General features: G+C 42.7%; 1 protein-coding gene and 1 non-coding gene across 2 annotated transcripts; both read left to right on the top strand.

Moving 5' to 3' along the window:
• The first annotated feature begins 1,034 nt into the window (after nt 1–1,034).
• trnal-aag lies at nt 1,035–1,116 on the top strand. The gene has a single exon. It is a non-coding gene; the product is annotated as a tRNA-Leu (tRNA).
• A 180-nt stretch (nt 1,117–1,296) lies between these two features.
• LOC110503125 (DNA-directed RNA polymerase III subunit RPC5) lies at nt 1,297–24,715 on the top strand. The gene is made up of 20 exons (XM_036960572.1): nt 1,297–1,465; nt 7,248–7,343; nt 7,479–7,529; nt 7,642–7,719; nt 9,487–9,602; nt 12,622–12,704; nt 12,841–12,998; nt 13,113–13,232; nt 13,336–13,421; nt 13,859–13,903; nt 13,995–14,086; nt 14,270–14,390; nt 14,600–14,681; nt 15,149–15,208; nt 16,608–16,765; nt 16,873–16,934; nt 17,020–17,501; nt 19,913–19,990; nt 22,969–23,094; nt 23,311–24,715. The coding sequence occupies exons 2-20, from the start codon at nt 7,281–7,283 to the stop codon at nt 23,365–23,367; spliced, it is 2,118 nt and encodes a 705-aa protein (XP_036816467.1). The 5' UTR covers nt 1,297–1,465; nt 7,248–7,280; the 3' UTR covers nt 23,368–24,715.
• Nucleotides 24,716–25,274: the final 559 nt, after the last annotated feature.

The raw sequence follows: 25,274 nt of genomic DNA, 5'->3' as shown, positions 1-25,274 counted from the left end.
CAGAAAAAGTGTAAAAAAAATGTAGGAAAAGCCTTTAGAGGGAAAAGCCCGATGGGATGGGGGATTGAGGAATGGGTAGAGAGAACAGTAGAGGGCTCTGAAAACTATTATTGCTGAAATAACCACTTCCTTTTGTGACTAGAGTCTAATACTTCCCGTGGAACACATCAGGGGGCATGATAGGTCACCAAATGATTCTGAAGTGTGCCAGGCTTTGCAGTCCCAAGATGGAGGGAGGGGTGATTTCGGCCGACAAGAAAATGGCCTTGCCAAAATCCTCCCGCCCTTCTAATTTCCTTAATTTTGTGGCTAAAGTCAAATAGTTAATGTGGCACACACTACTGGTCAACATGAGCTACCAAAAGGATTCTGAAGTGTGTCAGGCCTTGCAGTCCCAAGATAGAAGGGGAGAGAGAATTTCCACCGGCAAGAAAATAGCCTTGCCAAAATCCTCCCTTCTAATTTCCATAATTTTGTGGCTAGAGTCAAATACCTTCTGTGGCACACATCAAAGTAAAATACTTTCTATAGAAAAACGTTATTAGGCAACTGAAATTAATAGTTGATGTATGTGTGTTATATTAAACATAGAGGAAGGAGTAAAATGTAGGCAAACAATAAACATTTCAGAACAACCACTAGTCGAATAAGACATGTGAGAGATAATGAATTTTAGCAAAGAGATTTATTTAGACTAATACACTTGAAACAAATAGCCAAACCGAAAGCTGCAGACATTACCGGTGCCTCGCCCGCGATCAACCCGAGATAAATAATTAAATGAAACGCAGCATAACGTGTTCAGTGCGTGCGCGTTCACGCGAAAGGGGGGTGTCTGGTAGGGGGAGTTTATCAGCACAACCCGGCCATCGACAAGTGCCAATATACCATCCAAACACCTGCTTTTCCGGTACTTCATAAATACATAACCATACTTAGCGGACTGATGCGATGTCATGTCACTGCTGTCTGGAAGTAATTGTACAACATTTATGAATCTATTAATCTTATTATATACAGAAGTAATGGTACACGATAGCGTGGCCGAGCGGTCTAAGGCGCTGGATTAAGGCTCCAGTCTCTTCGGGGGCGTGGGTTCGAATCCCACCGCTGTCAGGAATATTTTTCGGATCGCGGGCTCTACTTCCGCAGTCCAGTGAGTTGGAAATCACTACAAGGGCATAAATCCTTATGGATTATATGAAACATTTTAACACAATCTCATGTTAAACGCCTTTGCGACATCTGTAGGCTAAAACGTAAACCTTTTATCGCTTTGCATTGTGGGAATCCAAATAGCAGCTCCTCCCCACGTGTCTCTGTGGAGCCAAGCAACGACATGGCAGCGCTCAGATAGCCACCGTTACTCACTTCTTTAAAGCTCGATCACCTGAAGTATTTAAACATAGCAAACCCATTAACATACGTCAATGAAATAAACTGAGGGGGACGGTGAAGTGTGCAGGTGAGATCTAGCCCTTAACTTTTATTGAAATACAGGGAAAACTCACAAAATCGAGGCCTGGCAAATGACTTCCAATTATATTTGATAGCTTGCAAGCTAGAGTTTCGAGCAAACGTTAGCCAACACAACCGGGTATATTGCTAGCCAGTACTCAAGTAAACAGCCATATCTAAATATTTAGCTGTTTAACCATATCATGAGATATAGCTAGTTAGCCATAGTTACTTAACGTTAGATTTTTTACGTGTTACTCGTTATTTTACAGATTCGTTTTGTTTTTAGCGTTGGTTTGGCTCAAACTGTTTGATTGAATAAGTAGCTCACCAACACAGCCGCTATGCTACTTGTCACGTTGTCAATGCAAATTAGCTAACTAATGCACTGTTAGCTAACCAATGAACTGCGAGGACTACTCACGATAAAATGTATTACTTGGTGGTGGGCTGTTAGATGAATGGTTAGATTTCTCGATCTGAGGGAGGTGCTGTTTTTTTGTTGTTTTAAAATTTTGTGCATATGTATTTCTTATAAACATCCGTTTGTTGGCAATGTCAATTCTTACACATTTTTTTAAAATACGTACTTTTATGTTCGCTAGCAGGACAGGCAAACGCCGCAGAGTACTACCGAGCAACTCGTAATATCATGTACGTTACTATTACAGATAGAACAAAGAGACAGATTTCACCGGATGTATAATTGTGAAGCATCCGCTTGGCGTTTCCATTCGCTACCAAATATGGGAGAAGATGGAACAAAATTGATTTTGGTTAACACTCTGCTAATTTTCTCACCGATGAAACATTTGATCTATACAGTTTTCTGTTCCCAAAACTATAATATGTTACGAACAGAGTGGACTTTACCCTTTGCCAAATTTTTTAAAAATTGTTTAGGAGTACCAAGGCGAATTGAGTTATTGCACACGCTCACTTCAGAGTAGGCGTTCCTTAACATAAATATGCAAATAGTGGTAGAACGCGCAAATAGGATCTTGCTAGCTCGTGCTTGGCTCTGCCCACCTTGCTTGGTCTGCCAACTATGACTCAAATGACCCATTTGAAACAACAGGCTGGGGTCTCTTGGCTTCGGTATAACAAATCTTTGGTAGTAGCTCTGCTGATCACATCTGCCAATCACGTTATCCATATTTAAGATATTAGACAGAGGTCTATGTCAGACGAACTGTTATCAGTGTGTCTTTTTCTTGTTGTAATCAAACTATTTAGTTATAGAAACGTGATATAATTTTCACCAGGTAAGCCAGTTTCACCTTTATTTAACCAGGTAGGCTAGTTGAGAACAAGTTCTCATTTGCAACTGCGACCTGGCCAAGATAAAGCATAGCAGTGTGAACAGACAACACAGAGTTACACATGGAGTAAACAATTAACAAGTCAATAACACAGTAGGAAAAAAAGTATATATACATTGTGTGCAAAAGGCATGAGGAGGTAGGCGAATAATTAAAATTTTGCAGATTAACACTGGAGTGATAAATGATCAGATGGTCATGTACAGGTAGAGAGAGATATTGGTGTGCAAAAGAGCAGAAAAGTAAATAAATATAAACAGTATGGGGATGAGGTAGGAAAAATTGGGTGGGCTATTTACCGATAGACTATGTACAGCTGCAGCGATCGTTTAGCTGCTCAGATAGCAGATGTTTGAAGTTGGTGAGGTAGATAAGTCTCCAACTTCAGCGATTTTTGCAATTCGTAGACGGCATCCAATTTGTTGAGTAGAGTGTTGGAGGCTATTTTGTAAATGACATCGCCGAAGTCAAGGATTGGTAGGATGGTCAGTTTTCCTAAGGTATGTTTGCAGGCATGAGTGAAGGAGGCTTTGTTGCGAAATAGGAAGCTGATTCTAGATTTAATTTTGGATTGGAGATGCTTAATGTGAGTCTGCAAGGAGAGTTTACAGTCTAGCCAGACACCTAGGTATTTGTAGTTGTCGATGAAGACTGCTTCACAGTATTGTCTCTTGTCGATGGCGGTTATGATATTGATACTGTCAATGTAAGCTGTAAAATTACTCCCAATTTAGAACTCAGTAATTTAGCTAGCTTGCTACTTAACTAGCTAGTTCCAACAAGTATATCTGTTGCTTGCAAGCAGGAGCAGATGGCTGTATCACTAGCTAATGTCATTCTGGGGCAAGGAGCGTTTTGACAAAACGGATGGCACTGATAGACGGCATCCAATTTGTTGAGTAGAGTGTTGGAGGCTATTTTGTAAATTACATCGCCGAAGTCAAGGATCGGTAGGATGGTCAGTTTTACGAAGGTTCTCGTCTCTGGACCACACACGGTTTAGATTGCATTCTGCTAAGGTACTGCTATGGCTCTCTACATCGGTCAGTTACATTGGTGACCAGGGGAGGTCCTTTCGATACGCCTATGGGGCCTGGGCACATGCATGCTCCTGGAGAGAAAGGGTAATACTGCATGAGTTGATGACAGTTTGATGGTCTCCATCAGAAGTCCAGGCTTTTGGCGTAGATTGTAAAGTGCTCATTTCTGGATTGCAGTATTTTAAGATTGTGCCCCCCACGGCACTTGATATACACTGAGTGTACAAACATGAACACCTGCTCTCTCCATGACATAGACTGACCAGGTGAATCCAGTTGAAAGCTTATTGATGTCACTTGTTAAATCCACTTCAATCAGTGTAGATGAAGGTGAGGGGACAGTTTAAAGAAGGAATTTAAAGCCTTGAGACAATTGAGACATGGATTGTGTATGTGTGCCATTCAGAGGGTGAATGGGCAAAACAACAGATTTAAGTGCCTTTGAATGGGATATTGTACTAGGTGACAAGTAACACTGCTGGGTTATCATGCTCAACAGTTTCCTGTGTATATCAAGAATATTCCACCACCTAAAGGACATCCAGCCAACTTGACAAAACTGTGGGAAGCATTGGTGTCAACATGGGCCAGCTTTCAACACCTTGTAGAGTCCATACCCTGACAAATTGAGGCTGTTCTGAGGGCAAAAGGGGTACAACTCAATATTAGGTTCACTATATTTAGATATTTCAAATACTGCCTGAGACACCATTGCTATTTGTCTCCGTACTCAATAACTGGTGAAACACTTTCTGATGGTGTTATTTGTTTGAATTCTTATGAAACGTACATTATGGAAAACCTGTCTCGCACTGTCATGATTAGTAGAATAATGAATTTATTGGCAAGAATTTGGCACTGACGACTTTTAGGTTAGTAGGAAAGTTAATCATTTAAACACTTAAATATACTCACATTTAGTATTTCACGTTAATTTCCCAACTGTTTTTTCTATAATCCTACAGGCTCTATATTATTCTCCGTATCTTATATTCTAATGCATCCAACATTATGCATGTCCACCATGGTATTGGAGAACACTCATCTTATTACAGAGCACTTTGTACAACTGTTTTTAGAGAAGATTACATTGCAAGGTATGCTATGTGTGTAGGCTATGCCATCTGTATTGGCTAATATGCACATGACACACCCCCCTTTCCATCTACATGCATTTATTTGGGTTTCTATGCAAAGTACAGTGTCTTCAGAAAGTAATCAGGCCCCTTGACCTTTTTCCACATGTTGTTACGTTTACAGCCTTATTCTAAAATGGATTAAATAAATACAAATCCTCAGCAATCTACACACAATACCCCATAATCACAAAGCCAAAAGTTTATTTATTTTTTGCAAATGTATTAAAAATTAACATACCTTATTTACATAAGTATTCAGATCCTTTGCTATGAAAATTGAGCTCAGGTGGGTCCTGTTTCCATTGATCATCATTGATGTTTCTATAACTTGATTGGAGTCCATGTGTGATAAATTCAATTGATTGGACATGATTTGGAAAGGAACACACCTGTCTATATAAGGTCCCACACTTGACAGTACAGGTTCAGAGTAAAAACAAGCCATGAGGTCGAATGATTTGTCCGTAGAGCAGCGAGACATGATTGTGTCGGCACAGATCTGGGGAAGGGTAGCAAAACATTTTTTGCAGCATTGAAGGTCCCCGAGAACACATTGGGTCAGGACCGCAGACTGGGGTGAAGGTTCACCTTTCAACAGGATAACGACCCTAAGCATACAGCCAAGACAATGCAGGAGTGGCTTCAGGACCAGTCCATGCATGTCCCTGAGTGGGCCAGCCAGAGCCTGGACTTAAACCTGATCGAACATCTCTGCAGAGACCTGAAAATAGCTGTGCAGCAATGCTCCCCATTCAACCTGACAGTGCTTGAGAGGATCTGCAGATCTGCAATACCCAAGAGGACTCTGATGCTGTAATCGCTGCCAAAGGTGCTTCAACAAAGTACTCAGTAAAGGCTCTGAATACTTATGTAAATGTGATATTTCTGTTTTTTTATTTTAAATAAATTTGGTAGAATTTCTAAAAACCTGTTTTTACTTTGTCATTACGGGGTAGTGTGTGTGTGTGGATTGATGAGGGGGGCGAAAACAATTGAATACATTTTAAATTGAGGCTGTAACATAACAAAATGTGGAAATGTCAAGGGGTCTGAATACTTTCTGAAGGCACTGTATATGATTGAATGTTTCTTCAAGCCTGCCGGTACAGTGCATTCGGAAAGTATTCAGACCCCTTTTTCCAAATTCTGTTCTAAATGGATTAAATTTCGTTTTTTTCTTTGCTAATCTACACACAATACCCTATAATGACAGCAAATGTTTGTTTTTTTTACAAAAGTATTCAAAAGCCTGATTTGGTTGAGTGCTGCTGAGGTTTCTAGAAGGTTCTCCAATGTCGACAGAGGAACTCAGGAGCTCTGTCAGTGACCTTCGGGTTCTTGGTCACCAGCCTGACCAAGACCCTTCTCCCCCGATTGCTCTAGGAGTCTTGGTGGTTCCAGACTTCTTCCATATAAGAATAATGGAGGCCACTGTGTTCTTCTGGGCCTTCAATGCTGCAGACATTGTTTTGGTACCCTTCCCCAGATCTTTGCCTCAACAAAACCATGATTCAAAAATGTAATTTACTGACAGAGATGGCTAATGAAACACATTGACATTTACAGTAGCCAGCTAGGCTAGTCAAACTGACTTTTTGCTAGCTTTCAATAAATTGGCTAAGTGGTCAAGACAATTCGTATTGCATGCTGCGTATTTCAAGTGCACTCAAACAGATATTTATCTTATTTCAGTCTGGGAGCTAGCTATATCTGTTCCTCTTCATCAGACAGCAGCTTGTGTTTTCAGAAGAAACTGTTTACGTTTTAGATTGAAGCAGGCCATTGGCTGCCAACATCCCGGGGTGTATGTTCAGGATTTCTGATTGGTTCCAAGTTTAGCTGTTCGGCAAATTTGCTAGAGCTGACAGTGTTGAAATATACTTAATGTGCAAGAATTTAAGGTGCAAACAAATTGTATAGTCATCATAAGAATGTTTTACTGTCATATACCAAAAAATTTGCTCCTCCCTTGACGGGGTTTGATCAACTTCAAGTTTTTCAGCTTCGGCCCACAACTTATACATGTTACATCATTGCACAAGTGTTAGCTAGCAAGCTAAATGGCTAAAATAGCCATGTTGCTGATGTGATGTGTCTGTCTAACGAGCTCGATGGTACTGGAATGTCAGAGTTTTGAATGATGTATTGACTGCTAGCTAGATAGCCAGTGTCACTGTTTCTGGCTCACGCAACGTTAGCTATTAACAATTCCTTTAACGTTAAATTTAACGTTGCTACTTATCTACCCCTGTTAGTTTGTCGGTCACTCAGCATCACTGTTATTCTAGGTTGGCTCTCCGGAGGTCTCCTGCTACTCTTCTATGACATCTCCCCCTCCCCTCACCATGGCCAGCGGGGAGGACGATGACCCCGTCATACAAGAGGTGAGTGGCTCGTTTCCCCAGCACTCCTGTTTACCAGTCTATTTCTTCCCAAACCAAGGTTTTATCATCTTGGCGAGAAAGATGAGTGATGGAAAGAATATGAACCCAAGATTCCTCTCTTTCTGTTTCTTTTAGATTGATGTATACCTGGCCAAAAGCCTTGCGGACAAGCTCTATCTGTTCCAGGTAGGTTCTGCATCTACTCTGCAACAAGCTGTATGGATTTGATATGTTCCTGGTTAAGATCTTGTACAGCTATCTTATCTTAATTTCGCTTGTTTTTTTTTCTCCTTCATAGTATCCAGTACGCCCTTCCTCTATGACCTATGATGATATCACTCATCTGTCTGCCAAGATCAAGCCCAAGCAGCAGAAGGTGTGACTGGGCTCCCTTGTTTAAGAGATTTTCATCTCATATGGATATCCATCTCATTTGGACACACCTACTCATTCCAGTTGTTTTTCTTATTTTTTACTATTTTCTACATTGTAGAATAATAGTGAAGACATCAACATTATGAAATAACACATTGAGTCGTGTAGTTACCAAAAAAGTGTTAAACAAATCTAATTGTATTTTCTATATGAGATTCTTCAAAGTAGCCACCCTTCTTCATGAGGTAGTCATTTCAATTAGCAGGTGTGCCTTGTTAAAAGTTAATTTCCAATGCGTTTGAGCCAATAAGTTGTTGGTAAAAGACCCAAGTCCATATTATGGCAAGAACAGCTCAAATGTATTAATTTTTTATCCTTTTTATTTAACTAGGCAAGTCAGTTAAGAGCAAATTCTTATTTACAACGACAGCCTACCGGGGAACAGTGGGCCTTGTTCAGGGCCAGAACGGCAGAATTTTACCTTGTCAGCTCGGGGATTCGATCCAGCAACCTTTCGGTTACTCCCAACGCTCTAACCACTAGACTAACTGCCGCCCCAAATAAGCAAAGAGAAACGACAGTTCATCATTACTTTCAGACATGAAGGTCAGTCAATGCGGAACATTTAAGAACTTTGAACTTCAAGGAACGTTCAATCTCAAAAAACATCAAGCGCTGTGATGAAACTGGCTCTCTTGTGGACAGCCACAGGAAAGGAAGACCCAGAGTTACCTCTGCTGCAAAGGATATGTTCATTAGAGTTACCAGCATCAGAAATTGCAGCCCAAATAAATGCTTCAGAGGTCAAGTAACAGACACATCTCAACATGAACTGTTCAGAGACTGCGGGAACCAAGCCTTCATTGTCAAATTGCTGCAAAGAAACAACTAAAGGACACCAATAAGAAGACTTTATTGGGCCAAGAAACATGAGCAATGGACATTCGACTGGTGGAAATCTGTCCTTTGGTCTGATGAGTCCAAATGTGAGATTTTTGGTTCCAAACACCGTGTCTTTGTGAGAAGCAGAGTAGGTGAACGTATGATTTCCGCATGTGTGGTGGAGGAGGTGTGATGGTGCTTTGCTGGTGACACTGTCAGTGATTTATTTAGTATTCAATGGACACTTAACCAGCATGGCTACCACAGCATTCTTCAGCGATATGCCATCCCATCTGGTTTCCGCTTAGTGGAACTATAATTTGTTTTTCAACAGGACAATGACCCAACACACCTCCAGGCTGTGTAAGGCTATTTGACCAAGAATGAGAGTGATGGAGTGCTGCATCAGATGACATGGCCTCCACAATCACTTGACCTCAACCCATTTGAAATGGTTTGGGATGTGTTCGACCGCAGAGTGAAGGAAAAGCAGCCAACAATGGCTCAGCATATGTGGGAACTCCTTCAAGGCTGTTGGAAAAGCATTCCAGGTGAAGCTGGTTGAGAGAATGCCAAGAGTGTGCAAAGCTGTCATCAAGGCAAAGGGTGGCTACTTTGAAGAATCTAAAATCAAAAATGTACTTTGATTTGTTTAACACTTTTTTGGTTACTATATGATTCCATGTGTTGTTTCATAGTTTTTGATGTCTTCACTATTATTGTACAATGCAGAAAATAGTAAAAAATAAAGAAAAACCCTTGAATTAGTAGGTGTGTCCAAACTTTTGACTGGTACTGTATGAAGGACAAACCACATTATCCATCTTCCCTAGCCTGTCCTATTATTAAACAATATCCTCAGTTTATCATTTGTGTCTTTGTGTAGGTGGAGTTGGAGATAGCCATCAACACTCTGAGTCCTAACTACTGTCGAAGTAAAGGCGAGCAGATCGCCCTCAATGTGGACGGAACCACCTCAGAGGACTCCAACACCTACTCTGTGTGAGTGCACTACATACAGTGGTTGCTCCACTGAAAGTTTTGCGATTATGCTGTGGTACTTAGGGGTAATTTTTGGTTTAGTATGGTACCCTGCGTCACCACTTCATTGCTCCAGACCAGCACAAGGGGGAGTTAGAGCATTGTATATGCTTTTGGGTCCTACTGTGTCTCTAACTGACAATGAATGGTCGACATAAACCTAAATAGAAACTGATAATTGTGCACAACTTCAGTATTACTTACTAAAACTGTTGTTACACTGAGGTTTTTATTTTATTTTGTTAGGATTATTTTGCTCTTACTGTGGTACTGTAGACCACTCCCGACCGGTCATGTTATACAGCACCTGAGTGGTGCAACGGTCTAAGACACTGCATAGTGTCCAAGAATATCCAAGCTGTGTTGCTACAGATGCTGGTTAAATACCCGTTCTGGCCTCGACTGGGAGACCCATGAGATGACTGTAGGTTTTTGGTTTCTCTCCCTTTAAAAACAGAAATGAATCATTCTAAATAACAAACTGGCTTTATTTACAAATTAGTAACAATGTCTGACCCCATGTTCAAGATTGGCCTTTTTCTCCCTCATTTTACATTATTTGAAAACATCATCTCCAAAATGTTTTTTTTTTTAAACAAAGCGATTCATTATTATTAATTTATAATTATATAAAAGCCCCTTGGATATTCTCACAGATATATTATTGACCCTGTTATTAACAGTGCCTTGTGAAAGTATTCGGCCCCCTTGAACTTTGCGACCTTTTGCCACATTTCAGGCTTCAAACATAAAGATATAAAACTGTATTTTTTTGTGAAGAATCAACAACAAGTGGGACACAATCATGAAGTGGAACGACATTTATTGGATATTTCAAACTTTTTTAACAAATCAAAAACTGAAAAATTGGGCGTGCAAAATTATTCAGCCCCTTAAGTTAATACTTTGTAGCGCCACCTTTTGCTGCGATTACAGCTGTAAGTCGCTTGGGGTATGTCTCTATCGGTTTTGCACATCGAGAGACCGACATTTCTTCCCATTCCTCCTTGCAAAACAGCTCGAGCTCAGTGAGGTTGGATGGAGAGCATTTGTGAACAGCAGTTTTCAGTTCTTTCCACAGATTCTCGATTGGATTCAGGTCTGGACTTTGACTTGGCCATTCTAACAACTGGATATGTTTATTTTTGAACCATTCCATTGTAGATGTTGCTTTATGTTTTGGATCATTGTCTTGTTGGAAGACAAATCTCCGTCCCAGTCTCAGGTCTTTTGCAGACTCCATCAGGTTTTCTTCCAGAATGGTCCTGTATTTGGCTCCATCCATCTTCCCATCAATTTTAACCATCTTCCCTGTCCCTGCTGAAGAAAAGCAGGCCCAAACCATGATGCTGCCACCACCATGTTTGACAGTGGGGATGGTGTGTTCAAGGTGATGAGCTGTGTTACTTTTACGCCAAACATAACGTTTTGCATTGTTGCCAAAAAGTTCAATTTTGGTTTCATCTGACCAGAGCACCTTCTTCCACATGTTTGGTGTGTCTCCCAGGTGGCTTGTGGCAAACTTTAAACAACACTTTTTATGGATATCTTTAAGAAATGGCTTTCTTCTTGCCACTCTTCCATAAAGGCCAGATTTGTGCAATATACGACTGATTGTTGTCCTATGGACAGAGTCTCCCACCTCAGCTGTAGATCTCTGCAGTTCATCCAGAGTGATCATGGGCCTCTTGGCTGCATCTCTGATCAGTCTTCTCCTTGTATGAGCTGAAAGTTTAGAGGGACGGCCAGGTCTTGGTAGATTTGCAGTGGTCTGATACTCCTTCCATTTCAATATTATCGCTTGCACAGTGCTCCTTGGGATGTTTAAATATCCAATAAATGTCGTTCCACTTCATGATTGTGTCCCACTTGTTGTTGATTCTTCACAAAAAAATACAGTTTTATATCTTTATGTTTGAAGCCTGAAATGTGGCAAAAGGTCGCAAAGTTCAAGGGGGCCGAAAACTTTCGCAAGGCACTGTATATTGGTCATGGCTCCTGAGTGGCGCACAATGGGATTGCCTTGCAGTTCTCCAGCTGTATCCATGGAAAGTGCGCAAGGTTCAAGGGATGAGGGCAGGGGGCACAGGATGAGCCGCAGAGCCGGGCACAGAAGACAGACTTAGCCCATGGGGAACGGAGGAGGAGAGGTGGACCCCCACCCCGCCACACTGGGTAGCACAGAGCAACACTATAAGGGGCGTTGCACTAATAATGGTGCTGACTAAAGAAACATTCCTGCTGTTCTAGCAGGTAGCTGGACAATAGACTGGCCTAGATGTTTTTCTAAGTTAGGTTCTATGTAGTAGTAGTAGCAGTAGTAGCAGTAGCAGGACAATATGCTTTGTGGATGGGGCCTCTCCTGCTACAGATACCCGTGCCGGCCGCCACCGGCAGACCCATGAGGCAGCTTTTGGTTTTCATTTAGAATCCTCCAATCCCCTCTATGTAATTATTGGTGTAGAGTCGCGTCATATTTTTCAATATGCTGTAGGCCTACCGTAGGCGACATGAGTCTCGCTAGTGTTGTGTAATGTGGTGTCGGTCGTATTTCTTTAAAGAGCATATTGAAGTTAGAAGCAAAAGCCTACAACTATTTTATCACAGTTTTATCACGGGGATCATTTAGCTCAATAGCCCAGCACTATAGCCTACTCCCGACCGTCACAATGTACAGCGCCATATTTTACGTTCCATCCTAACAGAAACCCAGAGGGTTTTTCATTTTTCTTGGAGTAGAAACACCATAATATTAATCAAATGAATTAAGCAACATTTCTTAAAATCAGTCCCATATACTATTTATATAAATGTAAATCTCCCGCAGGCCAGATTGAATTGGCTCATATGCTGCCCACCCATGACTTTGTACACTTTGTGTTGGTTCATTTCTTAGTACTCTGTGTTAGTTTCATTTGTGTATGTCATCTGTCATATGCTGTGTCTGTGACATTCTGGTCATTCATCAATCTCCTTGCAGGAAGATGATGGACAAGCAGACGTTCACATCCATCCAGTCCACGACCAACACCTCCAGATACGCTGCTGCCATCTTCAGGAAAGGTAGCTGTGTTTCTGTACATTCATATCCATCAGCACTGACATTGCTCTCCTGCGTGTGTTCATGTTAGTCTTGATATCTAAATGTTTGTCTCTGACTCGGTGTGATGTCACTGATGGGTGTTGATGATGTCATCAGGTGAGCTCCACATCACGCCGCTGCAGGGCATCCTCCAGATGCGACCCAGCTTCTCCTATCTGGACAAGGCTGACTGCAAACACAGAGAGCGGGAGGCCGCTAACGAGGGGGGAGACTCCTCTCAGGACGAGGCAGATGAAGATGTCAAGGCCGTCACTGTAAGGAAACACACACAATAACAATCACAAAATGGCCCTCTTAAATCAATTGTTGAGCTCTGTTTTCTTTGTCAGTATTGGGATGGTCAAATTAAACCTGTCTCTTTCCTCTAGGTGAGGTTTTCCCGTCCTGAGTCGGAGCAGGCTCGTCAGAGGCGTATCCAGTCGTATGACTTCCTTCAGAAGAAACAGGCAGAGGAATCCTGGGTCCACCTGCACTACCACGGCCTCAATGTAAGGGGGCGCTCTCACACACTGTTTTATGTGACCTCTGTTCATCCAAGTCACAGCCAGTCTCAACTTAACACCTACTTTGTGTGTGTGTGTGTGTGTTTAGGACGGGCGTTCGGACCACGAGAGGCTATACCTGTACTGCCAGGCTATGGGAGGTTCCGAGAACACAGAACTGGTGAAAACTCCAAAGTGAGTACTAACACGTAGTGTCCCTATTTGAAAGTGAGTACTAACACGTAGTGTCCCTATTTGAAAGTTGCTTTTGTGTGTCATTCCTTCTCTCTCTTTTCTCCCGCTCCCTTTATTCATCCCTCTCCCTTTTCTCCTGATCCCTTTATTCATCCCTCTCCCTTTTCTCCCGGTCCCTTTATTCATCCCTCTCCCTTTTCTCCCGGTCCCTTTATTCATCCCTCTCCCTTTTCTCCCGATCCCTTTATTCATCCCTCTCCCTTTTCTCCCGATCCCTTTATTCATCCCTCTCCCTTTTCTCCCGGTCCCTTTATTCATCCCTCTCTCTTTTCTCCTGATCCCTTTATTCATCCCTCTCCCTTTTCTCCCGGTCCCTTTATTCATCCCTCTTTTCTCCCGGTCCCTTTATTCATCCCTCTCCCTCTTTTCTCCCTCAGGGAGTACCTGGCAATGCTCATGCCTCCTGTCGCAGAGGAGAAGATGTAAGTCAAACTTGCATGGTGTGTAATGTATTAAGCCATGTTGTAACATTTCAGGTATGAAACTGATGAGTCCTTGGTGTGTGTGTGTCAGTGTGAGGCCCGTAGGTCCCAGTAACATGCTGTCCATGGCCCAGCTCCGGACGCTGCCGCTCGGTGACCAGATCAAGACCCTGATGAAGAACGGTACACTAACCTTGTTACTTTTGCTCCAATAAATCTTTATTTTCCCCAAGGGAAATGTTTTCAAATCAAATGTATTTGTCACATGTGCCGAATGCAACTGGTGTAGACTTAACTGTGAATTTGTTGCTTACGAGCCCATGTCCTCCATCTTATTCTTTCCATAATTTCTCTCTTCCTCTCTAGTTAAGGTGATGCCGTTTGCCAACCTGATGGGTTTGCTGACCCCTGGGACAGACTCCACTGCAGTGCTGCGCTGCATCCAGCAGGTGGCACTACTGGTGCAGGGCAACTGGGTGGTCAAAAGGTGAGACGGACCAGGTTCACAGATCCAGATTAAATAGATCCAAAAAAGTCTTCCTTCTGGATTAATTATTCAAGATCTAAATGTGTGATTTCATGAACAAAGATTATGCTTGGATACTTAAAAAAAATAAAGAAAAAGATGAACTATTGTCCCAGAAATATTTCAGGTCATGTCCCTGACAGCAGTTGAACACTCTTTTGTTCCTTCAGTGACGTGCTGTATCCTAAGAACAGCTGTAGTCCCCACAGTGGTGTGCCTGCTGAGGTGCTGTGTCGAGGAAGAGACTTTGTGGTGAGTCACACTGTTTATACCCTTACCATATCTCCGAGCAGATCTTCCTGCACAGGTCCACAGTACAATTGTGCATGTTCATTGACAAGAGGTTAAAATTTCAAGACTTCATGGTGAAATTTAAACAGGAATAAAAATATGTTTTGTATGTATATATATATATATATGTGTGTGTGTGTGTGTGTGTGTGTGTGTGTGTGTATATATGTATATGTGTGTGTGTATGTATATATATGTGTGTGTGTGTATGTATATGTGTGTATGTATATATATGTGTGTGTATGTATATATATATATACACACATATATATATGTATGTGTGTATGTATATGTGTATATATATATGTGTGTGTATGTGTATATATATATATATATGTATGTATGTATATGTGTATATATATATATGTGTATGTATGTGTATATATATATATGTGTGTGTGTGTGTTTTATGTTCTTGTTTCTCTTAGATGTGGAGATTCACTCAGGATCGCTCGGTGATGAGGAAGGAGATTGCAGCCATCATCAAGGTAATCATCAACTGTTTTAAACAGTTCACTGCACCAGGGGGTGCTACTAAAGCCACCTGCCGTGTCTCACACCTGGCCAAAGATACCCAATTCAAATACCACTCTATTTAAAGTATATGGTGTAACACACTTCACAAGTGTTCCTATAAGTCAATCAATCAAATGTATTTATAAAGCCCTTCGTACATCAGCTGATATCTCAAAGTGCTGTACAGAAACCCAGCCTAAAACCCCAAACAGCAAGCAATGCATGTGTAGAAGCACAGTGGCTAGGAATAACTCCCTAGAAAGGCCAGAACCTAGGAAGAAACCTAGAGAGGAACCAGGCTATGAGGGGTGGCCAGTCCTCTTCTGGATGTGCCGGGTGGCGATTACAACAGAACATGGCCAAGATGTTCAAATGTTCATAAATGACCAGCAGGGTCAGATAATAATAATCAGTGGTTGTCGAAGGTGCAACAGGTCAGCACCTCAGGAGTAAATGTCAGTTAGCTTTTCATAGCCGATCATTGAGAGTATCTCTACCGCTCCTGCTGTCTCTAGAGAGTTGAAAACAGCAGGTCTGGGACAGGTAGCATGTCCGGTGAACAGGTCAGAGTTCCATAGCCGCAGGCAGAACAGTTGAAACTGGAGCAGCAGCACGGCCAGGTGGACTGGGGACAGCAAGGAGTCCTCATGCTAGGTAGTCCTGAGGCATGGTCCTAGGGCTCAGGTCCTCCGAGAGAGAGGGAGAAAGAAATAATTGGAGAGCATACTTAAATTCACACAGGACACCGGATAAGACAGCAGAAAAACTCCAGATATAACAAACTGACCCTAGCCCCCCAAGACATAAACTACTGGAGGTAGAGACAGTAGGGGTCGGGAGACACTGTGGTCCCTTCCGACGAAACCCCCGGACAGGGCCAAACAGGCAGGATATAACTCCACCCGCTTTGCCAAAGCACAGCCCCCACACCACTAGAGGGGTATTTTCAACCACCAACTGAGACAAGGCCGAGTATAGCCCACAAAGATCTCCGCCACGGCACAACCCAAGGGGGGGGCGCCAACCCAGACAGGAAGATCCCGTCAGTGACTCAACCCACTCAAGTTTAAATTTGTTCCTCCCCTCACTAACAGTTACCCCCAGAGGGTGTTACTAAATGTCTGCCCCCCCCCAATAAGTTACCTCCAGAGCAGTTGAAGCTGGTGGGAGGAGCTATAGGGGGATGTGCTCATTGTAATGGCTGGAATGGAAATATGGAACGGTATCAAACAAATGGAAACCACATGTTTGACTTTGTTCAATTTATTCCACTCCACCATTACAATGAGACTGTCCTCCTATAGCTCCTCCCACCAGCCTCCTCTGCTCCAGAGGTTGTTGCTAACTATTTGTCCTCCCTGTTATTTCCAGCTCCCCCCGGAGGACGTGAAGGACTTCCTGGAACATATGGCGGTGCCTCGTATCAACCGTGGCTGGGAGTTCCTGTTGCCAAGCGACGGTTCCTTCATCAAGAAGCACCCTGACGTGGCCCAGCGGCAGCACATGCTGTGGATGGGGATACAGAGCAAGTAAGACATGACATACGCAAACACACACACATTATCACTCACTGTTTGCCTTGGTAAGGTAACATGGACAGAGACGGTTGATTTTATGTTTCATGTTTTGTTTGCAGATTGGAGAAGGTCTTCACCTTCTCTAAGGATGACCTGGTATCCAAAAAGGACCTAGAAACAGGTGTGTGTGCTTATAGCAGCGTCTTTCTGGCATAATGTGTTTTATAATTGTCTCTAGCTGAAAACTGTTTCTCTGTCCTTTACAGAAACTGTGCACGTGAGTGGCGAGCAGCGGCTGAAGGCTGCCCATGAACGTGCACGGCATAACCAGCCCTCTCTAGAGAAGGACCTGAGCGCTCGTCGACAGGGTGGAGCTGGGGCGAGTGGCGGAACTGGGGTTCGGGTCAAAGAAGAACCTGTCAGTGAAGACGAACCCATGGACTCGTGCTCATCCGTGCACCCTAATGGTTTGGTTAACGGTTACCCCTCATCCTCCGCTACCTGCCCCGCCTCAAACCCTCATAACGGGCACGGCGGGACCCCCACTCCCTCACCGTCCCCTGAGCTGAGGGACTTTGTGTGGAACACGTTCAGGAAGCAGCACGTGCTGACGCTGAGCGAAGTCAAGAGGCTGTTCAACCTCCACCTGGCCTCCCTGCCTCCCGGACACAGCCTGTTCCACTCAATCTCAGACCGCCTGCTACAGGATACTATACTGATGAGCCAATGCAAACAGATACTGGTACCTGTGAGTATTAGATCCTGTCCCTGCTGCATGACTACCATCCCACCAGGGCTCCCTTGGGTTTTGGGTTTTGAAACTGGCATGATAGGGGGTTTGGGGTCAGTTCCTCTGGAAAACAGACAACCCCCTGTGGTACTCGAGAATTTCAGTTAAAGATCGGCCCATTCTTCCACCCGGTGAGTAAGTCTAGATATCCACAGATAAAGAGCCTCTCCTTGGACTAAAGAGATCAGCTTTTGGCTCCCGGCCAGATTAAACTCAGCCTGCCCGGGTTGTCTTCTCTGCTGCAATGATGGTCTCTTGCTTGCCTCAGGAGTACAGCCATCACCTTTCCTAAACAGAACAACAAACTGTGGTTTTGGTGTGTGATCTATCCCTGTAGCAGCACACCGGCTTTACTCCTGAGGGTAGTAGGTAGGAAGTAGAGTGAGAGCAGTGAGGCGATGGAGGGTTGGCCTTATCAGGTTCAGCTCTCTGATTAGAGCCTGATGGCTGTGTGATTGTAGAATCTAACTGTTCAATTATATTACACCCCACCAGACTGCACTGTACCTTAGGTGAAGCCTACATTTTCCTAATGAGGTGTGGTTCTTTAAACTTTGCTCTCATGGTTGTCTTAATGCCATAGTACTCATCAGAGAAGTAGTTGAATGAACATTGTTAGCATTAATACCATGACACTGCTACCTATTGTATACAGGTCTAAGACACTGCTACCTATTGTATACAGGTCTGAGACACTGCTACCTATTGTTTACAGGTCTGAGACACTGCTACCTATTGTTTACAGGTCTAAGACACTGCTACCTATTGTATACAGGTCTGAGACACTGCTACCTATTGTTTACAGGTCTAAGACACTGCTACCTATTGTATACAGGTCTGAGACACTGCTACCTATTGTATACAGGTCTGAGACACTGCTACCTATTGTATACAGGTCTGAGACACTGCTACCTATTGTTTACAGGTCTAAGACACTGCTACCTATTGTTTACAGGTCTAAGACACTGCTACCTATTGTATACAGGTCTAAGACACTGCTACCTATTGTATACAGGTCTGAGACACTGCTACCTATTGTATACAGGTCTGAGACACTGCTACCTATTGTTTACAGGTCTAAGACACTGCTACCTATTGTATACAGGTCTGAGACACTGCTACCTATTGTTTACAGGTCTGAGACACTGCTACCTATTGTTTACAGGTCTGAGACACTGCTACCTATTGTATACAGGTCTGAGACACTGCTACCTATTGTTTACAGGTCTAAGACACTGCTACCTATTGTATACAGGTCTGAGACACTGCTACCTATTGTTTACAGGTCTAAGACACTGCTACCTATTGTATACAGGTCTGAGACACTGCTACCTATTGTATACAGGTCTGAGACACTGCTACCTATTGTATACAGGTCTGAGACACTGCTACCTATTGTTTACAGGTCTAAGACACTGCTACCTATTGTATACAGGTCTAAGACACTGCTACCTATTGTATACAGGTCTGAGACACTGCTACCTATTGTATACAGGTCTGAGACACTGCTACCTATTGTTTACAGGTCTAAGACACTGCTACCTATTGTATACAGGTCTGAGACACTGCTACCTATTGTTTACAGGTCTGAGACACTGCTACCTATTGTATACAGGTCTGAGACACTGCTACCTATTGTGTGGATAAGGAACAAGTCTCCCTCTGAGTATCAAATCCCCTTTTTCAACCTGGCTTAGGTTCTTATCCCCCTTGCGCTCCTCGGGATTTTGTAGGATTTAGATCCTGGAAGGAGGAATGAGGTAGGGAGGTATGGGGAGGGGTTGGACGGAGGAAACTGTCCACTGTTAAATAGCTTCTATTATTGGCTGAGAGCACAAAGCCTATTACCGTTCCAGGAGGAGTTAACCATTAAGCCCTGTGTAGAATTTGCCTGTACACACACATCTAGGATCAGATCCCACTCCCCAAATACGGACTAAACAATAGTCCGTCAGATGAATGCAAAACTGACTTTGGATCAGCTTCGAGGGGCAACTTTATCCTATCCCAGCAGAGGTTAATGCTTTCTGGGAGTGGAGAGGGTTGAATCAGGGATTTGCTTAATGGTTTTGGGATGGATTAGAGATCCCGTTACATTTACATGTTGGTCATTTAGCAGATGCTCTTATCAAGAGTGACTTAGTCATCTTCTTAACACAGCACGCCTGTTTTGTTTTGTTGAGATTGGGAATAACTTAATCCAAAGTGTAGCTTCTTGTAATATAAGGTATCCCGTGTCTGTAGAGCCCAGTGCTATAAGACTCGGGGTCACTGCAGGGATTTCACTCCTGTCTCCTCTCCTGCAGTTTCATCAGTTGTCTTTCTCTTCGTGTATTTTCATCGGTTTGGTCTCTCTTTTTTCCCTGTAGTTTCCAGCCCAGAGCACGGCAGCTGCGGATGAGCAGAAGGTGTTTGTTGTGTGGGAGACAGGAGAGACCTTCGACAAGGTAACAACACCTGGGGTCAGGGTTCTTCTTATAGTCAAGTGTGTAATAATTTTGTTTTCCTTTTCACTCATCATTCCACATGCCCACTGCACCTGTTACGCCCCTGAAAACAGGGGAGAAATAATCACGAGAGTGATACACGCACATGTTCATTCACAATCGACATAAAATGTCAGCTACTCTCAGTACGATGCTATTCTTCACTACAACCGAGCAGGGCTCATATTACTCTCTGCAAACTTAACTCTAACTTCCTCAAGATGTTACTAAAACACACCTTAAACACTCTTTACATGTTAGCGAGTTATTACATTTAAATTACTATTTTTTATCATCAATAAAGTACCTGAAAACAGGGGAGAAATAATCACGAGAGTGATACGGTGTTGTTTTCTCAATTCAACATTTAGTTCAATGAGAAAAGGCCGTGATTTCCCCAGGAATATGGGTGGAGACCAGAGCAATCGATCTCCGGCTCATAGATTGAGAGCATTTCGTAGATCACAGATTAACACTTTTAGGCACCACAAAATAAAGTAATCAATATAATGTTTACACATTACTCTCACAATTCGTACCCTTTGTACACTTGACGGATTTTAACTTTAACACAATTATATGAATGTTATCAATCTCTATCAACTAATACTGAATGCATCTTTTTAACCTTAGATGTTTTAAGATCCTCACTTACTAATACTTTTTAATGTATAACAGGCTATGAATATTTCCTTTAACCTGTCACACACCCACTGGATCACTTGTATGTAACCTGTGTTTTGAAATCATGCAGAAATACTCTGGGAGTGGCTTGCGAAAGTATTCAACCCCTTGGCATTTTTCCTATTTTGTTGCCTTACAACCTGGAATTAAAATGTATTTTTGGGGGTGTTTGTATCATTTGATTTACACAACATGCCTACCACTTTGAAGATGGAAAATATTTTTTTATTGTGAAACAAACAAGAAATAAGACCAATTTAACTTATTCGCATAACTATTTACCCCCCAAAATCAATACTTTGTAGAGCCACCTTTTGCAGCAGTTACAGCTGTAAGTATCTTGGGGTATGTCTAAGCTTGGCACATCTAGCCACTGGGATTTTTGCCCATTCTTCAAGGCAAAACTGCTCTAACTCCTTCAAGTATGCTGTATACCGGCGGAATCGATCCATCTTTAAATCATACCACAGATTCTCAACTGGATTGAGGTATGGGCTTTGTCTAGGCCATTCCAAGACATTCAAATATTTCCCCTTAAACCACTCGAGTGTTGCTTTAGCAATAAGCTTAGGGTCATTGTCCTGCTGGAAGGTGAACCTCTGTCCTAGTCTCAAATCTCTGGAAGACTGAAACAGGTTTCCCTCAAGAATGTCCCTGTATTTAGCACCATCCATCATTCCTTCAATTCTGACCAGTTTCCCAGTCCTTGCCGAGGAAAAAACAGCCCCACAGCATGATGCTGCCACCACCATGCTTCATTGTGGGGATGGTGGTCTCTGGGTGACGAGAGGTGTTGGGTTTGCGACAGACAGCATTTTCCTTGATGTCCAAAAAGCTCAATTGTAGTCTCATCTGACTAGAGTACCTTCTTCCATATGTTTGGGGAGTCTCCCACATGCCTTTTGGCGAACACCATACGTGTTTGCTTATTTCTTTCTTTAAGCAATGGCTTTTTTCTGGCCACTCTCTCTTCCGTAAAGCCCAGCTCTGTGGAGTGTACGGCTTAGTGGTTCTATGGACAGATACTCCAATCTCCGCTTTGGAGCTTTGCAGCTCCTTCAGGGTTGTCTTTGGTCTCTTGTTTTTTATATTTTATTTTGCATTTTCCAATTAAGAACATTCAAAACAAAAATGAAAAGATAGTGACAGTAACAGATAAGCATAATATTTGTATTTTTTAAAATTATATATACAAAAAGTCATATTCATTTTTTTAATTAAACAAATAATGAGACATTGCATCATAATATATTTGGTCTCTTTGGTGTCTCTGATTAATGCCCTCCTTGCCTGGTCCGTGAGTTTAGGTGGGCGGCCCTCTCTTGGCAGGTTTGTTGTGGTGCCATATTCTTTCCATGTTTTAATAATGGATTTAATGGTGCTCCGTGGGATGTTTAAAAGTTTCTGGTATTTTTTTATAACCCAACCCTGATCTGTACTCTCTACAACTTTGTCCCTGACCTGTTTGGAGAGCTCCTTGGTCTTCATGGTGTCGCTTGCTTAGTTGTGTTGCAGACTCTGGGGCCCTGTCAGAACAGGTGTGTATATTTAGAGATCATGTGACACTTAGATTGCACACAGGTGGACTTTATTTAACTAATAATGTGACTTCTGAAGGTAATTGTTTGCACCAGATCTTATTATGGGCTTCATAGCAAAGGGGGTGAATACATGTGCACACATAATTATTACATTTTTTTTTTTAAACAAATAACCCTTTTTACTTCACCAATTGGGACTATTTTGTGTATGTCCGTTACATGAAATCCAAATAAAAAATTAATTTAAATTACAGGTTGTAATGCAACGGAATGGGCTCCCGCGTGGCGCAGTGGTCTAAGACACTGCATCCCAGTGCAAGAGGCAGTACCTGGTTCAAATCCAGGCGGCTGTATCACATCCGAAGAGAGAGTGGCCAGAAAAAAGCCATTGCTTAAAGAAAGAAATAAGCAAACACGTATGGTGTTCGCCAAAAGGCATGTGGGGGAGCACAATTGGGTTTGGCCGGGGTACGCGGTCATTGTAAATAAGAATTTGTTCTTAACTGACTTGCCTAGTTAAAGGTTCATATTTTTCTTACTTAAAAAATAATAATAATAAATAGGAAAAACGCCAAGGGGATGAATCCTTTTGCAAGGCACTGTGTGCCCTCCCTTACTTAGTTTCAGAAATGTGGATGTGTTTGAGCTCCCTTTTCATTTTTCTGCCTCTACATTTTAAAAGATCTTCATATTGTTGTCACCCCCCCCCCCCAGCACCGTCAGGTCCTGTATGAGATCTTCATGAAAAACTACCGGGTAAGGAGGAATGTGATCCAGACCAGGCTGACGCAGGAGCTGGGAGACCAGACTACCAAGGCTGACATGGACCGCCTGCTCAAGGTACGACTGGCCTCAGAACAAAGTGTAGAACAGACTGCTGAACAGTATCTAGAACTGGCTTTAGAATAGGTTCTGGAACCATCTTCAGAACGGGTTCTGGAATCTGCTCTAGAGCTGGCATTGAGTAGCTGAGTGGGCTGTAGGAACACCATTTAAAACTGTCTGAAGAATCAGATGTGGTAATGTTAACCTGTCTGTTTGGTCCTGGCTTGTTAGGAGTGCTGTGTGAGCTTAGGAGGGATGTGGTACCTCAAGGGTACCCTACAGTCCTGACAACATTGAGGACACGCCCCTGTGGCCACCATCACCCAACCAAACCCACTCCCCCAGAGCCTAGTGGGAGGGCTCTGTACGGGGAGGCAGGGCAGGCAGACACACGAACCAATCGCAGCCCTCCTGCCCCCAGCTCTCAGGACCTGGATTGGAGGACTGAGACGTCCATCATCTGCTCCTGTCAGAACACAATGCTTGTTGTTATTGCAGCTGAATAAGTCACTTGAGCATGGTCCAAATGGAGGCGGCCTGGTGGACAGAAGACCTTCCATATTCACAAGGGCTGGAGCAGGAGCACAGATGTGTGTATTCGAGTGAGACAATACTGAAAAACTAGATTTACTATGCTATTATTTCCCAATCTGTACTTTAGTACCCTAAGAACAGCTCATTGTGCTCTAGTCCAGAACAGGTAAACTTGATTCAACTAATGTGGGTGGGCTGGTTAAGGGCTGAGCACAAATGTGCAGTCCTGGAGGTACTCGAAGAATGGATAAGGGAACACTGTACTATGCCATTGAGAACTAGACTATATTTTGAATTCATAAAGTGACGCTTTATTTTGTTTTTGAATTAAATTTATTTTACCAGACTGAGGGTGGTGTTCGTCTAAAGAGTTCAGTTTAGCCCTGTAGTTTTATCCTTTGGGGGGGAAAATAAACATATTTGAGTCCTTTTACCATTCAGTTTAAGGCCTTAACTAGGGTAGCACATTGCTAGTTTAAGTTGAGTTTTTTCTACTTTTGTTCCTCTTTTCTTGACTTTCATTCAGGGAGAAGGGAGGAATGATAACTTTGGTTTGATAGTCACTCCACCCTCTGTCACTGATAAAGGCCATACAGAGCAGGACAACACTGCATCGTGTTGAAGGTTATTTAACAGCTTGTGTTACACAGTTATCAATCAATAGCTGGATCAACCTATATAGCTACAGGCACTTTAAACTACTGTTGTGAGTGAACTAAAAGCAAGGGTTTGCTGAGGTGAATCACAATACAGGAGTGAATTGATGTTGAAGTGATCACAATCATTTAAAACAAAACTGTTTTGACCTGAGCTTTTTTGTGCAAATCCTTAACTGTTAACCCAAAGTTTTACCACAAGGTAGAGGTGAATTTTACTTTCACATGTTCATTTTATATTTGATACAGTTAAACTAGACAGTCAGCGTGGGTAAGGCCTGTTTCGAGTTGCAGAGAAGCACTTGGAAGTGGAACCTCATGGAAAATGTGAATAAAAACGATTGAATGATTGGTTTGCGGTTATTGAATGTCTGGGAGATGAATTAATTTAAAGTTTTGTTGAATTCAAAGGATGCTAATACAATAAAAGTTAAAATATTGTTGGACATAGTTTCAGGCTGTGGAATGTTGTCCCACTCCTCTTCAATGGAGTGAAGTTGCTGGATATTGGAGTGAAGTTGCAGGAATTGTGAACAGATCCTTGCGACATGGGGCCTGTTTCAGCATGCATTATCATGCTGAAACATGAGGTGATGGTGGCGGTTGAATGGCACGACAATGGTCCTCAGGATCTCGTGACGGTATCTGAATTAAAATTGTGTTCATTGCCCGTAGCTAATGCCTGCCCATACCATAACCCCACCGCCACCATGGGGCACTATGTTCACAATGTTGACATCAACAAATTGTTCGCACTCTGTTCACAATGTTGACATCAACAAATTGTTCGCCCACATGAAGCCATCTGCCCAGTACAGTTAAAACCGGGATTCATCCGTGAAGAGCACACTTCTCCAGCGTGCCATCGAAGGTGAGGATATGCCCACTGAAGTAGGTTACGACGCCGAACTGCAGTCAGGTCACGCCCCTGGTGAGGATGACAAGCACGCAGATGAGCTTCCCTGATGTTTTTTTGACAGTTTCTGCAGAAATGTTTTGGTTGTG

Source organism: Oncorhynchus mykiss, chromosome 23, assembly GCF_013265735.2.
Source record: "Oncorhynchus mykiss isolate Arlee chromosome 23, USDA_OmykA_1.1, whole genome shotgun sequence".
Lineage (NCBI taxonomy): Eukaryota > Metazoa > Chordata > Actinopteri > Salmoniformes > Salmonidae > Oncorhynchus > Oncorhynchus mykiss.
This window is presented reverse-complemented; position numbering and strand designations above follow the sequence as displayed.